The following is an 18928-nucleotide window of genomic DNA, read 5'->3' on the forward strand; positions in this document are numbered from 1 at the left end:
AGTTTTCTACAAGGTTTTCTAAAAGTTTTCTAACATGGTTTGACGTGTTTTATGGTTTTGCACGGAAAGGAAATGAATTTTGAAGAGAAAAGGTCAAGGAGGGAAAAACAGAGGTTCGGCCGCCGAAGTTGGCTGAGTTGCGGGTGCAAGTTTGGCTGCCGAAGATGGTTGACCAAGCCACCTATAAAAGCCCTTAGGTCGGTTCAAGAGGTAAGTTTTCTTCCTCTACCCACCCAAGGTGAGCTCATGTCCTCCTTGAGATGATTTCATGGTTTTTGCAAGTTCTTGCATGGTTTTTAATGAGTTTTATCCTTGGTTTAGAGAGTTGTGAGCTTTGAGCAAGGTTTTGGAGTTTGGAGCTTATAGAGCTTGATTTCTCCATGTTTTGAAGTTCGGATCACACCAACTCTAGTTCTTGAAGAGGTAAGTGTTGATCCTTATGTTTTATGGTGTTTTAAGCAAGTTTTATGGAGGGATAAAGGGTAGGTTTGCATGGTTTGCATGAGTTGTGCATGAAGGGTTTATGCATCCTTTATGCCTTTGTTTGCTCGATGTGGTTATGTGTTGTTGTGTGTGGGAGTTTAAGGGTGTTTAAGCTCCTATATATGTGTTTAAGGGTTTGTGCATGGTTTTACGAGGTTATATGCATGTTAAGAGGGTTAGGAAGGTTTAGGGAGGCTTGTTGGTGCATGGATCTGGGTTCTGGAGGAACTCAGGTTCGGCCGCCGAAAGGAGTTTCGGCCGCCGAACCCTTGAGGAGGTGGGATAGGCCACCTAAACTCGCCTCCGAAGGTTTGGACTTTCGGCTCTGGAGTGGAGTTTCGGCCGCCGAACCTGCCGCCGAACATGCCTGACTTTCGTCTCTGGAGAGGACTTTCGGCCGCCGAAAGTGCCCTGTTTTGCCTTCCTTTGCATGTTTTGCCTTCCTTTGCATGTTTTGCCATGCTTGTCTATGGTGTTTTAGGGGGTTTGTGGGGAGATGTTTGAGAGTTATGTTAGAGTGGTTTGACACCTCATGTGAGTCCACCTGTGTAGGATCGGATCTGAGGCGAGGTGTTTAGTTCCAGTGTGAGAGTTGGCCCAGAGTTAGCCACAGCTTGGCTTCAGGTGAGTAGAACTAACTATGCATGTTTTAACGCTAATGGTTAAGATAGAGACAGTATGAGCATGAGACACGCATCATGGATGCCATATGATACTAGGTTGTACTGCATTAGAGATCACGAATATGCTGCATTGCATTATTATTGTTGATGGGATGGACCAAGGCGATCTCAGTAGCCCGCAACCTGTTATGTCTAGATAAGACCTTTGGGAGCTCCGCAGTTAGGGGCCGGGCTCTAGTACATGTAGTGACCTGGGAGTCCATAGGGGCCGGGCACCGACAGAGGGAGTTCTGGGATCATGTCTAATCCGAGATGTGAGATGTTTGTGTTATGAGACATTCCATGAAAGCATGTAATGAATGAACTGTTTTATGGTTTCTACTCACTGGGCTCTTGTAGCTCACCCCATTCCCTTAACCCCAGTTTTGCAGGGCCAGAGTTCAGCAGAGTTCAGCAGAGTGAGCTATGGGAAAAGCAGAGTGTAAGCAGGGGTTGCCGTGTTTGGCTGTAATAGCATAGCTAGGTTGTGATAGGTTGTGATAGAGTGGCATGTGGCATGTATATGGATGAAAGAAGCTTGATGTATATGTGTTGATGATGTAAAGAGAAAGTGATGTTATGTTATGTTATGTTATGTATGTGTGTATAGTAGAGTCGTGGACATGATGTATGGACATGATGTTGTAGCATGATGTATATTCAGGTTATGCATGGACAGAGCATGGAGTCTAATGAGATAATGTCGAGAGTTGTGCTTTGCCCAGTGTATGTTGAATCCCTGGTGTATGCATGTGTCCTGTTTTACGTTTCTTGATGAGAAATGTGTCAAGCTCGGCTTAACATATGATGTGTTTATAAAACTCTAGTGATCAGGGAAGAAAGGGTATAAAACCCCTTGACCCATCTGAGAGGGAAGAAAGGGTATAAAACCCCTTGACCCATCATGGAAAGTAAGGCTAGCCTGTCTTATGCTGACCCTAAGAGAGTGGGTTCTATGTTTTCAGCTTAGTAGTAGATCACTGGTGTAGGCCTTGACGGCTGTGGTTTTAAGGTTAAGCCTGGTGGTTTTACAGAAAAGGTTTTAAAAGCTCGTGTTCGAGTTGGATCATGTCTGGGATTGATCAGGTACACAGAGTTCAGTTTAGGCTTGCTACGGGTCCCGGCGGCCTTAAGCCGATCTGGATCCTAGCGCCGAGCAGTTTGGGCCGTTACAGAGGGGTATCGGTTTCCGGGCTGTTACACCCGGCACCACAAAACCGGCTGAGATGACGAAGCGATAGTAAGGCCAATGAGCCTGAATCCCATGCAAGGCTAGAGAGCCCGGAAGCGACAGTAAGGCTTAAGAGCCTGAATCTTGCGCAGGACCTCAGTAAGATAGGTGACCGAGCTCAGAAAATAACCCCCGGCACCACAAAACTGGCTGAGATGACGAAGCGACAGTAAGGCCAATGAACCTGAATCCCATGCAAGGCTAGAGAGCCTGGAAGCGACAGTAAGGCCTAAGAGCCTGAATCTTGCGCAAGACCTTAGTGAGTAGGTGACCGAACTCGAAAAATGACTCCCGGCACCACAAAACCGACTGAGATGACGAAGCGACAGTAAGGCCAATGAGCCTGAATCCCATGCAAGGCTAAAGAGCCTGGAAGCGATAGTAAGGCCTAAGAGCCTGAATCTTGAGCAAGCCCTCAGTAAGGTAGGTGACTGCCAGCACCACAAAACCAAGCTGAGAGGATGAAGAAAACTATTCTTTCGCCTTTTATTAAAAAATATTGTATGCTCACAACAAATAGCGGCATATGATGACAACAGGCAAAAACAACTCATAAGAACACAGCTCCGACCTCACATAAAGATTGGGGCACTGGACCATAAATGAAAAGTTAAACTCCGACCTCCCAAAGGAGCTCGAGTCATAAGGTAAAGAGACTTTGATCTCACACAATAGACAAAAGCGCCAAAGCGCCATGCTGACCTTAAGAGGGTACTAGGACAGAAATAAAAAATCTGAATCCGACCTATTGAAAGAGCTCAGATTATAGGCTAATAAGACCTCGATCTCGCAAAATAGCCAGCATATAACGAAATTAAACTAAGGCACCCCAACGCCTGTATCATGTAGCAATGCGACCTAATAAAGGACAATGCAAGGCTCACGGCGCCAAAGCGCCAAAGCACCATGCCGACCTCAAGAAAATGAGCTCGATACTAGTAAATCCAATAGGCAGACCAAATTAAGGCGAGGCAAATCCTAAGCAAAATGCATACCAAGATAGAGAACCAAACAAAAGACTAGGGGTAATCATAGGAGGCACTAACCTTGAGAATTGACCGCTAGCACTAAACCAGCTCGGCTAGCCTAGAGAAAGGTCTAAGTAGCAAAGAGCTCACAAACGCTTGAGGGAAGACAGATCGGAAAGCACTCGGGTGCAAAAAAACCAAACAACCGAGACATACTCAAGGACCAAATGCTCAGATAAAGAATAAAGGAGACAGGAGCAATGTAGAAGGCCAAATGAAACATTCTGAATGATTGGACGAGGCAGTGGAAAGTCTTGACTCATTGGATACAAAAGAATCGAACCCTAGTATGGTCAAACCCAAAACAGATAGTCCAACCTCTTCGACCCGGGGTCGATCTTCCCAAAAGCCCAGAAGGGCCAGACATACCTCCCTGCTGAGCCTTATGTCTGTGCTGGTGAGGCTATAAACCTATAAAAGAAAGGTTAAAAGTTGAAAAAACAAGCAGTCGGGCTGAAACATAGCCTATATAAGGCTAGACAATAAAGTAAGAAATTAAGTCCGACTTCACAAAAGAGCTCGGGGCACCAAAGTAAAGAAAACGACATCCCGAACTCTCAAGCTCATAGCACAAGCATCATCACGGGCTATAGGCATAAAAGCCTAAGCAAAGAAGAAAAATTCGAGCTCCTGAACTCGCAGTATGGACGAACTCACAACAAGTAAACAATAAAGCTGAATAAAGCTAAGTGTAGAAGAAACAACAGAGAGCCGAGCTCCCTATATGAAAAGGCCCGCCAATGCGAAATGCATAAAAGGATAAACGAAAGCGAAGGGTCGTGCTCACAGCTCGAATTAACCCACAGTAAACAAACACTTAACAAAGATGACCCAGGAAGAGGAAGACGACAAAAGGCCAAGCTCCTTATCTCAATGGAGCACACAGCTCAGACCGCACTGACCGCCAGAAGGTTATATCCAGAGGGACAAGATGTCCGAGCTCGTAATAAGAATAAGATTTAAAATCGTCTAATGCGGGGCACTCATGCAAATAAGACATTCCTCTAGGTATTATATATCTGAGCTTACAGCACTGACGAGGTCATAAGCCAAAAACAGAAATGCTCTCATGAGAATAAGAAAAACTCGCAATCCAGAAGCTTAGCCAAATGCTGAGCCTTAGCCCGGGTTAGTTCGACTAGCAAAGTCCCAGTAGAGATAGCCTAGTTCATCAATTAAGTAAATTTGACAAAACAAGAAGACAGCCTGAGTAAAAAATAATAATGAGGTACAGGCCGAGGTGAAATATCATTCATCATCAAATACACATCTCCAGATCGCCATACATTCGAACATCAAAGTAAAGAGACAAAGAAATAAAAAGGCAAGGAAAGGAAGCTTTTGACAGGAGCAGTTCTCGGGCCACGTGGTCATAAATAGAGTTTAAGGATTTACCCCTCACCACTTATGTAATAAATGCCGAGGAGGTAAAGGGGCAATTGATGATCCCCGGGCTTCCTCTACCCTGGGCGAGGCCGGGCCTAAGAGGAGAATAATGGCCCAAAGCCCATCAAGCCCTCCTTTAGCTGACCAACTCAGCATCTCAGGCCTCGACCCCGACACGCCGGGCCGGGTGGGTTACCCGCGAGCCCAGACCCAGTAGGAAGAAGCCCAGCTCGGTGATGTGATGTGAGGGAGAGGAGCTGGTCCAGTCACTTCGCAGCCCTGTCTGCACGCACACCAGGAGAATTAAATGGCTGCTTGGCGTGGAGAGAGGGTCTGACACGTCCGTACGTACGGGCCTGAGTGATATAGACAGGTAGCACAATAGCAGGAACTGGAGGGGCAGGTAAAAAGGGAGGGGGTCTTCTCTTTCCTTCTTCTTCTTTTTTCTGCTTCTTCCTCGGCTCCATATTTTTACTTTATTTTTCTCTGTAACTCTTGTCTATCCATACTACCCTAGTTCATGAATCTGACTTGAGCATCGGAGGGTCTCCATCGGGGGCATTCCCGATAGACCCATGACTATATTTCCTTATTTTGCAGGTCCTTTCATCAAACCGAACATTGAAAGACTCATATGATAGACCCATATGATGGAGCAAGAAGAAAACCAGATTTATCATGGAGTAAGAGGAAAATCAGATTTATCACCACCTACCACTCATTCAAGACATAACGAGCTCTAGATAATATAAAATGAGTATCATTCATCTTTTGATTCCATACTGCATTATTTCTATTCATCCATAAACTCCATAAAATCATAAAGACTTCCTCCTTCTCCTTTGATCAACATTGCTGCAATACAAAAGCCAACCATTGGGAAATGGTTTAAATTGGATTCCATCCAACCGAAGATAAAAGCCATACCTATTTAGCCGTAGAACAATTATGGAGAAGATGAATTTCAGATTCTGATTCTTGATGACAAAATATGTAATACTCGGCTAGACCCCGGCATCGGAATTTCTATTTTTCCGGTGGAATCTCGGATGTCGGAAACCTCTAGAAGGGTAAAATATATTTTTCTAAAATGTTTTAACATGTTTTTATGGTTTTAATGAAGAAAGAAATTGAGTTTTGAAAGAAAATATTTTGGAGGAGAAACTCAGGTTCGGCTGCCGAACCCCATGTTCGGCTGCCGAACATGGTGGAGTTGCGGAGGCACTTTTGGCTTCCGAAGGTGGTCTGGCCAGCCACCTATAAAAAGCCCCCTGTCCGAAAATGGGCAAGTGTTTCTCTCTATTTTCGGGCAAGGTGAGTCTCCGTCACCCCTTTTGTCGATCTTGTGTTTTCTCCTCAAATCCTTCAAGTTTTGACAAGTTTTAACTTGGTTTTGAAGATTTTTGAGCTAAGAACGAAGCTTTGAAGCTTGGAGACCCCGGAGCTTGATTTCTCTCATCTCCGAGTTTGGATCGCCTCTCCTCTCGTTTTTCAAGAGGTAAGTGGAGATTCTACCCTTCTTTTATGCTTTGTGTAAGTTTTGAGGGGTTTTAGAGATTTTTAATGCATGATTAGGCTAGTTGTAAAATGTTAGGGTTTATGTGAGTTAATGATGAAATGTATGTTTATTGTTTATTATATGTAATGTTGTTGGGGTATAGGTTAGTTTTAAGCCCCTAAATACTTGTGAATGTATTTATGCATGTTTTTGCATGAGTTGGTTTGGTTGGCTGAATATGGGAGAGAAGCCCGAGTTCTGTCATTCTGTAAGAACTTAGGTTCGGCAGCCGAAACCATGTTCGGCCGCCGAGCCTGCCTGAGGAGGCAGTTTTGGCTGCCGAACCCTGCCCCTGAAAGTTTGGACTTTCGGCTCTGGAGGGGACTTTCGGCCGCCGAACCTGCCGCCGAAGGTGACTGAGTTTCAGCTCTGGAGGGACTTTCGGCCGCTGAACCTGCCGCCGAAAGTGCCCTGTTCAGCCTTCCTTTGCATGCTTTCTATGAATGTTTTATGATATTTTAGGGGGTTTTTGGGGAGTTATTTAGAGTCATGTTAGTGTATGTTTGGTCCCTCATTTGAGTCTACCTGTGTAGGTTCGAACCCGAGGAACCAAGGACCCCAGCAGTGAGGTAGCTGCTTCAGAGTCTATTCAGGGTCAGCCTGAGGTGAGTAGAATGGATCTTTATGTTTCAAAGCAAATAAATTTCAAGCATGTTCATGCATCACGAATGCCATGATATATATTAGGTTGTTTGCACTAGAATTCATGAATATGTTGCATTGCATACTTTGATGTTGATGTGGATGGATGTTGGATGACCCATTAGTCCTCGGTATGATATGATGACAATGATACGGCATGGAAGTCCAGTGAGGCCCATTCTACGCCCATGGCACGATGTAAGAGAAAGACCAGTGAGGCCCATTCTACGCTCCTGGCATATTGGAATGTTATGTTATGTTATGTTAAGAGAAAGACCAGTGAGGCCCATTCTACGCCCCTGGCACCATTGGAATGTGTAGAGGACTATTGGTGACAAGTCCATCCTTGATGTGATTTGTTTGTGATGTGATGCATTCCATGAAAGCATATGTTTTAATATATTGTTTTACTATTCTGCTCACTGGGCTCTTGTAGCTCACCCCTTTCCCTTAACCCCCAAGTTTGCAGGTTCGGAATAGACCAGGAAGTCAGGAAGAGTAAAAGTATTATGTATGTAATAGTTAGTTGTGGACATGAAAGATAATGTAATGTAAGATATTGTACAGTTTTGTATTGAGGATTAGTATTGTGCTTGACCCTAGTGTGTATGGTTAATCCCTCTTGTTCATGATCATTATGAAATGTTTTTATTAATATGTTGAGATGTAAACCGAGCTTGATATATGTTATGTTGACCCAACTAGAGCATTTGATGAGGGCTCTAGTGTGGGGTTTTATGTTTATGATTTTGGTGCATGCACAGGTCAAGCTTGGTCAATGAAAAGTTTAAAATGTTTATGTAAATGTATGATCATGTATGGGATTTATCAGGTATGACATGTTGTATGTTAGGCTTGCTACGGGTCCCGGCGACCTTAAGTCGATCTGGATCCTAGCGCCGGTAGCGGTCCGATTTCGGGTCGTTACAAAATGGACAGATTTCATCAACATCAATATGGCGCCTTCTAAGATTTACTTTACACGGAAGGACCTGTTGTAAAATTTGCCAAATTAATGTTTGAACATTTCTTAGAACCTGTACTTTCCATATTTTTTCCCAAGGAAACGTTTGATCAGGTACCTGTAACTCAAAATATTCCATTACTAGCTTGTATCCCTCATTGACTGAATACTATCCATTTCGATTAGATTTCCAATACCACTAATCCCTTCTTGCAATACGTGAAAGTGGTATCTGCAAAATACATGAAACATCTATTATATTAAAATAATTTTGAATGAGCTGTACATTCCATCCACCATTAATTAGAAAATTTGAAACTTTAACAAGTTTTTCAGAATTTTCAGGTTCTATTTGTATATACGGCATTTGCGGATCCAATAACTAGGGATCTTTTCAAATATCAATATCTATGTCATCTCCAATTCTTTTTATACAGCCCTCCATTAAAATATGTCTTGACTCTAAAATCTCTCTCCATATTTGACTTGGGTTATGGCCAAGTTGAGCTTGAAAAAAGGATGTATCATGAAAATACCTTGACTTTAAAATTTGTGAAGCTAAAGTATTTTGTTGTAAAATTAGTCATTCTTATTTCGCAATAAGCGCCAAGTTGAACTAATGTATATCTCGATACCCAAGACCTCCATGAATTTTTGGAATAGCTATTCTTGCCCACTGCATCCATCTCAAACCCGAACCGGTTCTATTACCAAATTTCCAAAAAAATCGATTCATTGTTATCTCAAGTTCTCTACATGTATCTATAGGCAGCAAAAAAATGCTCATAATATAGTTCAACATAACTTGGGTAATCGTTCTTAAGAGGACATCCTTACCTGCTGTCGAAAGCAATTTAGATTTCCATCGTTTCAAACATTTAGAAACTTTCTCAACAACATATTGAAAAACTTGTATTTTCTCTCTATCAATAACAGATGGCATACCAAGATAAGTTCCATGATTATCCACCTCCTCAACACCCAAAACGTTACACAAACCAGTTCTACAATCCATATCAACAATAGGAGTAAACATAACAGAGGATTTAGTTAAACTGATCATTTGACCGAAAGCTTTTTCGTATTCACAAAGGCTAGTCTTTAACTCCATCACTTCATCCAATTTTACTTTAGTAAAATATAGCGCATCATCGGCGCAAAAAAATGTGACACAGAAACTGCCCCTCTAGCCACTTGAGCACCATATGTGCGTCCCTAGCTTTGCAAAGCCAATAATCTGGGCTATAAACCTTCAGCACATATAATAAAGAGATAAGGGGATAAAGGATCTCCTTGTCTCAATCCTCTCTGTGGCAATACTGGTCCAAACTCCTCTCCACCTCGCAGAAAATAATATTGTACTGTAGAAACAACTTGCATAATCTTGTGATAGAGCATATTTTAGTCCATATTATCATGATTTTATTGATGTTTATTTACACATTTTCTACCTAATTTTATAGTTTTAATCATGTTTTGCAGATATTAGGTGTAAAGAGATAATCTGGAGAAAATGCTCTTAAAACTGCCAAAAAATGCCAAATATGGAAAGTGCCAAAAAAGGAAAGTTTTCAAATATGGAAAGTGCTAAAAAAGGAAAGTTTTCAAATATGGAAAGTGCTAAATAAGGAAGGTTTTCTGATAAGAAAAGTGCCAGAAAAGGAAAGCATAATCAACAGATTCTTTGAAATTCAAATTGCAAATTCTTCTTTCCTTATTCAGAAGGTGAAGCCAATTATGGAAAGTGTCAAATAAGGAAAGTTTTCAGAAAAGAAAAGTCCTCAAATAAGGGAAGTGCAGAAGCAAAAGCAAATAAGGAAAGCTCAGTCAGAAGATTATTTGAAATTCAAATCGCAGATCTTTCTTTCCTTATTCAAAGATGTGCACACACTGCAGCAGTCATATCTTCCTATTTAGGCAGCAAGATCTCATGAAGACGCACTTGCCTCTTCTGCGTTCAACATTCAAAATTCAAACGAATGCTCCACCTAAAAAGGAAAGACTGGACAGATTCACTTTCTCTTCTGCATTCAATGACTGCGCTCCACTTCCTCTTCTGCAATTCGCGCGCATCCTTCCTCTTCTGAAGCCTGATCCGCGCGCCTCCTTCCTTCCAGAGAATTTGCAACGCGATTCTTTCCTTTTCAGCACTTTGGGCAGCCTCTTCACTAATTAGAAAGCAAGTATGACCTAGGGCAGCACTTTCAACTATAAAAAGACATATAAGGAGCCTCCACACAACTTTTACACACCACCTTAGAGACACCTACGTGATTCACATCTCTTCTTCTACCTTTCTTCTTTTCTTTTATTTTTGGTTTTGTTTCAGCCATGAGAGGCTGAAATCTTTTATTTTAGTTGAAGATTAGGTGATACTTTAGTTGTTTTATGGATTGGGAGACTTGATTAAACATTGTTAAACTTTTGGTTGTTCAATATTCATGCAATTTCATGCTTGATTTCAATATTGCTTTGTTCTTTAGATCTACGTTGATTCTTGATTGCAAAGTAATAGTATGTTAATTTGGATGATTTAAGTCCGTAATTGCTTGGATTATTCAAACATAAGAACACTCGGTGTAAAAACCAAGGAAATTGTATGATCTAGCAACATCTCATGCGTTTGAGTAGTTAGGATTGGATCTCTCTCTTTCTTCATGCAATTAACAATTGTTTGATACCTAAGGCTCAAGGACGTTCCTTGGCAATTTGTTAATTAGTAATTAATTAGAGGACGTTCCCTAATTGGTTTAATCATAAGAAGAGACATGGTGGTGCGAAGCGTCTTCCATCTCCATAACTAATCTATTGAATCAATCAAAAGAAACTAAGTGTCAATGATCAATCCCAACAACTGAAGTGGATCAAATTCTTCAACTAGAACTTTCTTATTATTTATTTTTCTTTTATTTTATTATTCGCTTATTTTAATTATTTTCAGTAGTTTGTTAATCAAATCAATCTCAAACCCCCCATTTTACTTTTACTGCAATTTATTTTTATTCCGCTTTCAGTTTATCTCGTTTTCAATTTTATCTCGTTTCAGTTTATTTTGCTTTTCGTTTATTTCTCTTTCAATTTTATCTCGTTTCAGTTTATTTTGCTTTCCGTTTATTTCTCTTTCAGTTTTATCTCGTTTCAGTTTATCTCATTTTCGGTTTTCTTCTTTTTCAGTTTATTTTTGTTTCAGTTTATTTTATTGGTCTTGATAAGGAAAATAGGTAAGTTCTCAATTCCCTATGGATTCAATCCTTTCACCACTATCTGCAGTTGTAAATTGTTGATAATCAAAAAGGTTATTTTTGACCGGCTTCGACAACAGCGAGTCATCTTGTTAACCCATAAAACAAAAAAATCCAACTTCAGGAAAATTTGCTTCAAATACAACCACTCAACCGATCATATGCTTTGGCCATACCAGTCTTCAAAGCTAACCATCCAAATTTTCCTTGGATTTTCCGTTTCAATGTATGAAAAGTCTCATACGCAATAATAATGTTATCCTAATCAAACGATTAGGAATAAATGCGCTTTGAGATTCAAAAATGACTAAGGGTATGTAACGACCCGGAAACCGGACCGCTACCGGCGCTAGGATTCAGGTCGGCTTAAGGCCGCCAGAACCCGTAGCAAGCCAAACATACATCCTGTGAACCTGTTTAATCCCATACATGGTCAACAACATACATAAAAAAATTAAAAACTTTTCTTTCATTCAAACATTTCTTTGCCAAGCCTAGCCTGTGCATACACAAACATAACATAAACCTCTCATTGGAGTCCTCATCAAATACTCCAATGGGGTAACATAACGTAACATAGGCTTGGATTACATAGGCATCATAAAAACATTATGTCTCATACAAGACCATGTGTACAGGGAATACAACAGACTCTAGTCAAGCACATTATTAAACTTACATTACATTACATCTCATACTTTTACATTACCAACAAACCATGTCCACAGCTAAGCTATTACATAAACTTCTCTTACTCTGCTGACTTCTCTATCTACTCTGCACCTGCAAGACTGGGGTTAGGGGAGAGGGGGTGAGCTATAAAGCCCAATGAGCAGAAACTAAAAACATTTGCTTTAATTCCTCCATTTTTAGGTATATTATTATTCATTTTATTATTATTATTATTATTATTATTATATTTTATCATATTATTTAACTTTTTCTTTCTTTTTCTTATTCATGCTTTCATGAAATGCAACACATCACAGCTAATCACATAAAGGATGGTATTGTCACCATTAGTCCTCAACATCTCCAAATGCCAGGGGCGTAGAATGGGCCTCACTGGTCTTTCTCTTACATAACATAACATTCTAAAGTGCCAGGGGCGTAGAATGGGCCTCGCTGGTCTTTCTCTTACATAGTGCCAGGGGCGTAGAATGGGCCTCGCTGGTCTTCCATAACATATCATCATAACATAACATCAGAGGACTATGGATCACCCAACAACCATCCACATCAACATCAATTTATGCAATGCAGCATATGCGTGAATTCTAATGCAAACATCCTGAAATATTGCATGGCATAATGATGCATGGGCAATGCTTTATGATTCATTCATTTATTCATTTACTTTACTTTAAAATTTAAGGGGTTGTTCCACTCACCTGGTGACTGAAGCTTTAACAACGAACTCTGAACGACTATCTCACAACCGGGGGTCTCGGTTCCTCGGGTCCGAACCTACACAGGTGGACTCAAATGAGGCACCAAACAACAAGAACATAACTCTAAACATACCCCCAAAAACCTCCTAAAACACCTCAAAACACTCCTAGGAAGCATGCAAGAAAAGGCTGGACAGGGCACTTTCGGCGGCACCTTCGGCGACCGGAAGTCCCTCCAGAGCCGAAAGTCAGGCAGGTTCGGCGGCACCTTCGGCGGCCGAAACTCCCAGACAGAGGCGAAACTCATGCATGTTCGGCGGCACCTTCGGCGGCCGAAAGTCTCGGACAGAGCCGAAACTCCAACTTTCGGGGGCAAGCTTCGGCAGCCTAAAGCTGCCTCTCAAGCCATGTTCGGCGGCCGAAACTCCCTTCGGCTGCCGAACCTGGTTTCTGCCAAAGGGCAGAAACTTGGCTCCCTTAAGCATTTTTGCCTTCAAACTCACCAATCATGCATAAACTTGTTCTAAAACATGCATAAACACCATACATCACACCTAGGGGTCTCAAACTATCAAATACCCCAACTACAACACTTCAACACACACAAACAACATACATTGTTCATCAAAACATCAAAACCCATAAACTCATCAACAAGCCTAAACATGCATCTATACCCATAAAACAACTTAAAACTTACTTAAAACATATAAGGAGCTTAAGATCGGCTCTTACCTCTTGAAGATCGAGAGGGAGACGACCTAAACTTGGAGATCCACGAAAATGAGCTCCTGAGTTCCCAAAGCTCCAAAACTTGGTTTAAATGCTCAAAACTTGCAATGTGAGTTTAAAACTCAAGGAAAATGGAAGAGATTTGGAGGAAGAACACAAGATTTACAAAGGGAAGGTCGGAAGCTTGCTGTGGCTGAAAATGGGAGAAAGCTCGCCCATTTCGGCTAAGTGCCCCTTTTATAGGTGGCTGGCCAGGCCACGTTCGGGGGCCGAATGTGCCTCCGCATCCATGAAATGTTCGGCGGCCGAACTTGACTTTCGGCGGCCGAACCTGGACTTCCCTAACTCATGCTTTCGGGGGCCTAACGTGCCGCCAAAACGCATGCATGTTCGGCGGCCGAACTTGACTTTCGGCGGCCGAACCTGGGTTTTCCTCCAAAGACTTCTCATGCAAAAACTCATTTAATTTTTATACTTAAAATCATGAAATACCTTAAAACATTTTATGAAAACATGTTTCTACCCTACTAGAGGCTTCCGACATCTGAGATTCCACCGGACGGTAGGAATTCCGATACCGGAGTCTAGCCGGGTATTACATTCTCCCCCCTTAAGAACATTCGTCCCCGAATGTTCCTCACTAGCACACATAGCATGGCAAAGAATATAACACACATACAAGGCACATAAACACATAGGGATCTAACCTTAAAAGAGACGAGGGTACTGCTGGAGCATAGACTCTCGTGTCTCCCAAGTGCATTCTTCCAAGTTGTGGTGGTTCCACAGGACTTTCACCATCGGGATTTCCTTGTTTCTTAACTTTCTGATCTGGGTGTCTATGATCCGCACTGGCTGTTCAACATAGGTGAGATCCTCTTGGACCTCCACATCAGGCTCATTAAGAACCTTGCTCGGATCTGACACAAACTTCCTCAACATGGAAACATGGAAAACCGGATGGATCCTTTCCATTGAAGCAGGCAAATCCAGCTTGTACGACACATTCCCAATCTTTTGCAAGATTTCAAAGGGTCCGATGTATCGTGGGGCTAGTTTACCTTTCTTCCCGAAGCGAACCACTCCCTTCATTGGAGACACCTTGAGCAATACCAGGTCCCCCTCCTGAAACTCTAACTGCCTTCTGCGGATGTCTGCATAACTCTTCTGTCTGCTTGCAGCAGTCTTGATTCTCTCTCTGATTATGGGTACCACCCTGCTGGTAATCTCTACTAGCTCAGGCCCTGCCAAGGCCTTCTCTCCAACTTCCTCCCAGCAAACAGGTGATCTGCACTTCCTTCCGTACAAAGCTTCATATGGAGCCATCCCGATGCTAGCATGATGGCTGTTGTTGTAGGCAAACTCCACCAAAGGTAGATGCTGCCTCCAAGAACCGCCAAAGTCCAGTACACACATCCTAAGCATATCCTCTATAGTCTGGATGGTCCTTTCTGACTGTCCATCAGTCTGGGGATGGAAGGCAGTACTGAAGTCTAACCTGGTACCCATAGCACTCTGCAGACTCCGCCAAAACCTGGAAGTGAACTGGGGCCCTCTATCAGACACTATAGACACTGGAACCCCATGCAGCCAGACCGATCTCTATCCCTCCCTACAGGATGGCGCCAGCAGAGCTGAAAGAGCTTAAAGAACAGTTGCAAGAGCTGGTAGACAAGGGCTTCATCCGACCGAGTACCTCACCTTGGCGTGCTCCAGTGTTGTTCGTGAAAAAGAAGGATGGATCCCTCAGACTTTGTATCGACTATAGACAGTTGAACAAGGTTACTACCAAGAACAAGTACCCGTTGCCTAGGATCGATGATCTATTCGACCAGCTAGCAGGAGCAGGTTGTTTCTCCAAAATAGATCTGAGATCTGGGTATCATCAGCTGAGGATCAGAGATGAAGATGTGCCAAAGACAGCATTCAGGACCAGATATGGGCATTTTGAGTTCCTAGTGATGCCGTTCGGGTTAACAAACGCCCCTGCAGCATTCATGGATCTCATGAACATAGTATTTAGCCAATACCTGGATCACTTCGTTATTGTCTTCATAGATGATATCTTAGTGTATTCCAGGAATGCAGAAGAGCATGCCCATCATCTGCGGTTGGTCTTGCAGACTTTGAGGGAACATGGCTTGTATGCCAAGTTCTCTAAATGTGAATTCTGGCTGAGGAGCATTTCGTTCTTGGGGCATGTAGTGTCAGAGAATGGTATTGAGGTGGACCCCAAGAAGACAGAAACTGTGGCTAACTGGCCTAGACCCACTTCAGTGACAGAGATTAGAAGTTTCTTGGGTTTGGCAGGTTACTACAGGAGGTTCGTTCAGGACTTCTCAAGGATAGCAGCTCCTCTGACCAGGTTAACCAGGAAGAATCAGAAGTTTCTGTGGACCGACCAGTGCGAAGAGAGTTTTGAAGAGCTTAAGAAGAGGTTGACTTCAGCACCAGTTTTAGCTCTGCCATCTAGTAATGAGGACTTTACAGTCTTTTGTGATGCGTCCCGTGTGGGACTGGGTTGTGTACTGATGCAGAATGAGAGGGTGATTGCTTATGCTTCTAGACAGCTGAAGAAGCATGAGTTGAATTACCCCACACACGACCTGGAGATGGCAGCAGTAATCTTTGCACTCAAGATGTGGAGGCACTACCTCTATGGGGTAAAATGTGAGATCTTTACAGATCATAAGAGCCTGCAGTACATCCTGAGTCAAAGAGATTTGAATTTGAGACAGAGAAGATGGGTAGAACTGCTCAGTGACTACGATTGCAAAATCCAGTATCATCCGGGTAAGGCTAATGTTGTAGCTGATGCCTTAAGCCGAAAATCACTCGGCAGTCTATCCCACATCACAGCAGAACGAAGACCAGTAGTAAAGGAGTTCTACAAGCTCATCGAAGAAGGGCTACAGTTAGAGTTGTCGGGTACAGGTGCCTTGTTGGCTCAGATGAGAGTGACACCCGTGTTCCTTGAGCAAGTCGCTCAGAAACAACATGAGGACCCCGAGTTAGTGAAGATTGCCAGGACTGTTCAGTCAGGCAAGAATGATGAGTTCAGATTTGACAACAAGGGGATCCTCCGCTATGGGAGTCGATTATGTGTACCAGATGACATAGGGCTAAAAGGAGACATTATGAGAGAGGCTCATAATGCAAGATACAGCATTCACCCTGGAGCCACCAAGATGTATCAAGATTTGAAGAAAGTTTATTGGTGGCCAGCGATGAAGAAAGAAGTGGCACAGTTTGTGTCAGCCTGCGAAGTGTGTCAGAGGGTGAAGCTGGAACATCAGAAGCCAGCTGGAATGCTTAACCCGCTACCGATTCCAGAATGGAAATGGGAAAACATAGCTATGGACTTCGTAGTAGGGTTACCGGCGACGTCCAACAGAGTGGACTCCATATGGGTGATTGTGGACAGACTCACCAAATCTGTTCACTTCATCCCTGTCAGGAGTGGCTACTCTGTGGACAAGTTGGCTCTGTAACGACCCGGAAACCGGACCGCTACCGGCGCTAGGATTCAGGTCGGCTTAAGGCCGCCAGAACCCGTAGCAAGCCAAACATACATCCTGTGAACCTGTTTAACACCCATCTCATCTGTCTGCTTCAGCTGTTCAAACTCAATCACCTTCAGCTCCCTGGAACTGTCAGGGAAAGCCCATCCTGCGAACTCATTCGCAAACTCCTCCCATGACAGACTGTCCACCCTTGGTTTCACATAGTTCTTGAACCACTCTCGTGCCTTCTTGCATGTCAGAGTGAAACCAGCCATCTGAATGGCTCTACTGTCGTCAGCCCCTATCTCATCTGTAATTGTTTTGACCTTCTCCAGGTACACAAACGGATCATCACCGGTATCAAACTGGGGAGCACCCAACTTCATATAGTCGGTCATCTTGGCCTTGCTCCCTCCAGATGAGGTAGGTTGAGGTCTTTGGGTTTCTGTAACTGCGGTTGCTGCTGGTGGTGGAGGTGCGGCATCCCCTGGGATAGGGTTTGCTGTGCCTGGATGGAAGGATGGAGGTGGGTACATAGGGTACTGTGGATACTGTGGGTAGAAGGGTGGGTATGGCATGTGAGAAGGGTAAGGATTAAAACTGGGGTAATCCGATGTACCTCCCATCGAATACCCGGGGTATGGTGAAAAAGGTGGGTACTGGGGTGGTGGAACAAACCCCGAGGCCTGAGTGCCTCCCTGAGACTCACCCATGCCCTCTTCTAGCATGCTCACACCAAGACTACCATCCCTCCTCTGGTCCACATCCATCTCTTCTCCCACATCCACTGACCTGCCTCCTTGAACCGTTCCTCTTACTGATCTGTTTCTACCCAGATCCAGAGATCTTCTAGGGTCTCCCACTGCTCTGTCCCTGTTGGACCTACTTGACATTGCCCTTGGCAATGCTGGAGGACGGGCGCTCGTGCCCTCATCCTCCGATGGTACTCTAGTCAATCTAGCTGATCGACGAGTTCCTCGCATTCTGTTTACTGAAAAAAACAGCACAGATAACAAAACATTAGCATCCAATGGTTCATGTGGAAACACATGAACCCACATCATATACATAGCATAGCTCATGGCATATCATACTTTCATTCTAGACAGGACTCTACATCCTATCCTAGTGGACATGATTTCCTATTGTGCTTGACTTTCTATCACATCTATGAGCCCGACACTCTAGGTCCGACCATATGAACCTAAGGCTCTGATACCACTCTGTAACGACCCGGAAACCGGACCGCTACCGGCGCTAGGATTCAGGTCGGCTTAAGGCCGCCAGAACCCGTAGCAAGCCAAACATACATCCTGTGAACCTGTTTAATCCCATACATGGTCAACAACATACATAAAAAAATTAAAAACTTTTCTTTCATTCAAACATTTCTTTGCCAAGCCTAGCCTGTGCATACACAAACATAACATAAACCTCTCATTGGAGTCCTCATCAAATACTCCAATGGGGTAACATAACGTAACATAGGCTTGGATTACATAGGCATCATAAAAACATTATGTCTCATACAAGACCATGTGTACAGGGAATACAACAGACTCTAGTCAAGCACATTATTAAACTTACATTACATTACATCTAATACTTTTACATTACCAACAAACCATGTCCACAGCTAAGCTATTACATAAACTTCTCTTACTCTGCTGACTTCTCTATCTACTCTGCACCTGCAAGACTGGGGTTAGGGGAGAGGGGGTGAGCTATAAAGCCCAATGAGCAGAAACTAAAAACATTTGCTTTAATTCCTCCATTTTTAGGTATATTATTATTCATTTTATTATTATTATTATTATTATTATTATATTTTATCATATTATTTAACTTTTTCTTTCTTTTTCTTATTCATGCTTTCATGAAATGCAACACATCACAGCTAATCACATAAAGGATGGTATTGTCACCATTAGTCCTCAACATCTCCAAATGCCAGGGGCGTAGAATGGGCCTCACTGGTCTTTCTCTTACATAACATAACATTCTAAAGTGCCAGGGGCGTAGAATGGGCCTCGCTGGTCTTTCTCTTACATAGTGCCAGGGGCGTAGAATGGGCCTCGCTGGTCTTCCATAACATATCATCATAAC

At 43.0% G+C, this 18928-nt stretch overlaps 1 protein-coding gene across 1 annotated transcript; it reads right to left on the bottom strand.

Annotated features, from left to right (window-relative positions):
• Nucleotides 1-8095: 8095 nt before the first annotated feature.
• LOC110625601 lies at nucleotides 8096-9065 on the bottom strand. The gene is made up of 3 exons (XM_021771235.1): nucleotides 8792-9065; nucleotides 8590-8716; nucleotides 8096-8186 (listed from the first exon to the last, which is right to left on the bottom strand). Exons 1-3 carry the CDS (start codon nucleotides 9063-9065, stop codon nucleotides 8096-8098), a joined length of 492 nt encoding a protein of 163 aa, XP_021626927.1.
• Nucleotides 9066-18928: the final 9863 nt, after the last annotated feature.

This window comes from Manihot esculenta, chromosome 11, assembly GCF_001659605.2.
Source record: "Manihot esculenta cultivar AM560-2 chromosome 11, M.esculenta_v8, whole genome shotgun sequence".
NCBI classification, from domain to species: domain Eukaryota; kingdom Viridiplantae; phylum Streptophyta; class Magnoliopsida; order Malpighiales; family Euphorbiaceae; genus Manihot; species Manihot esculenta.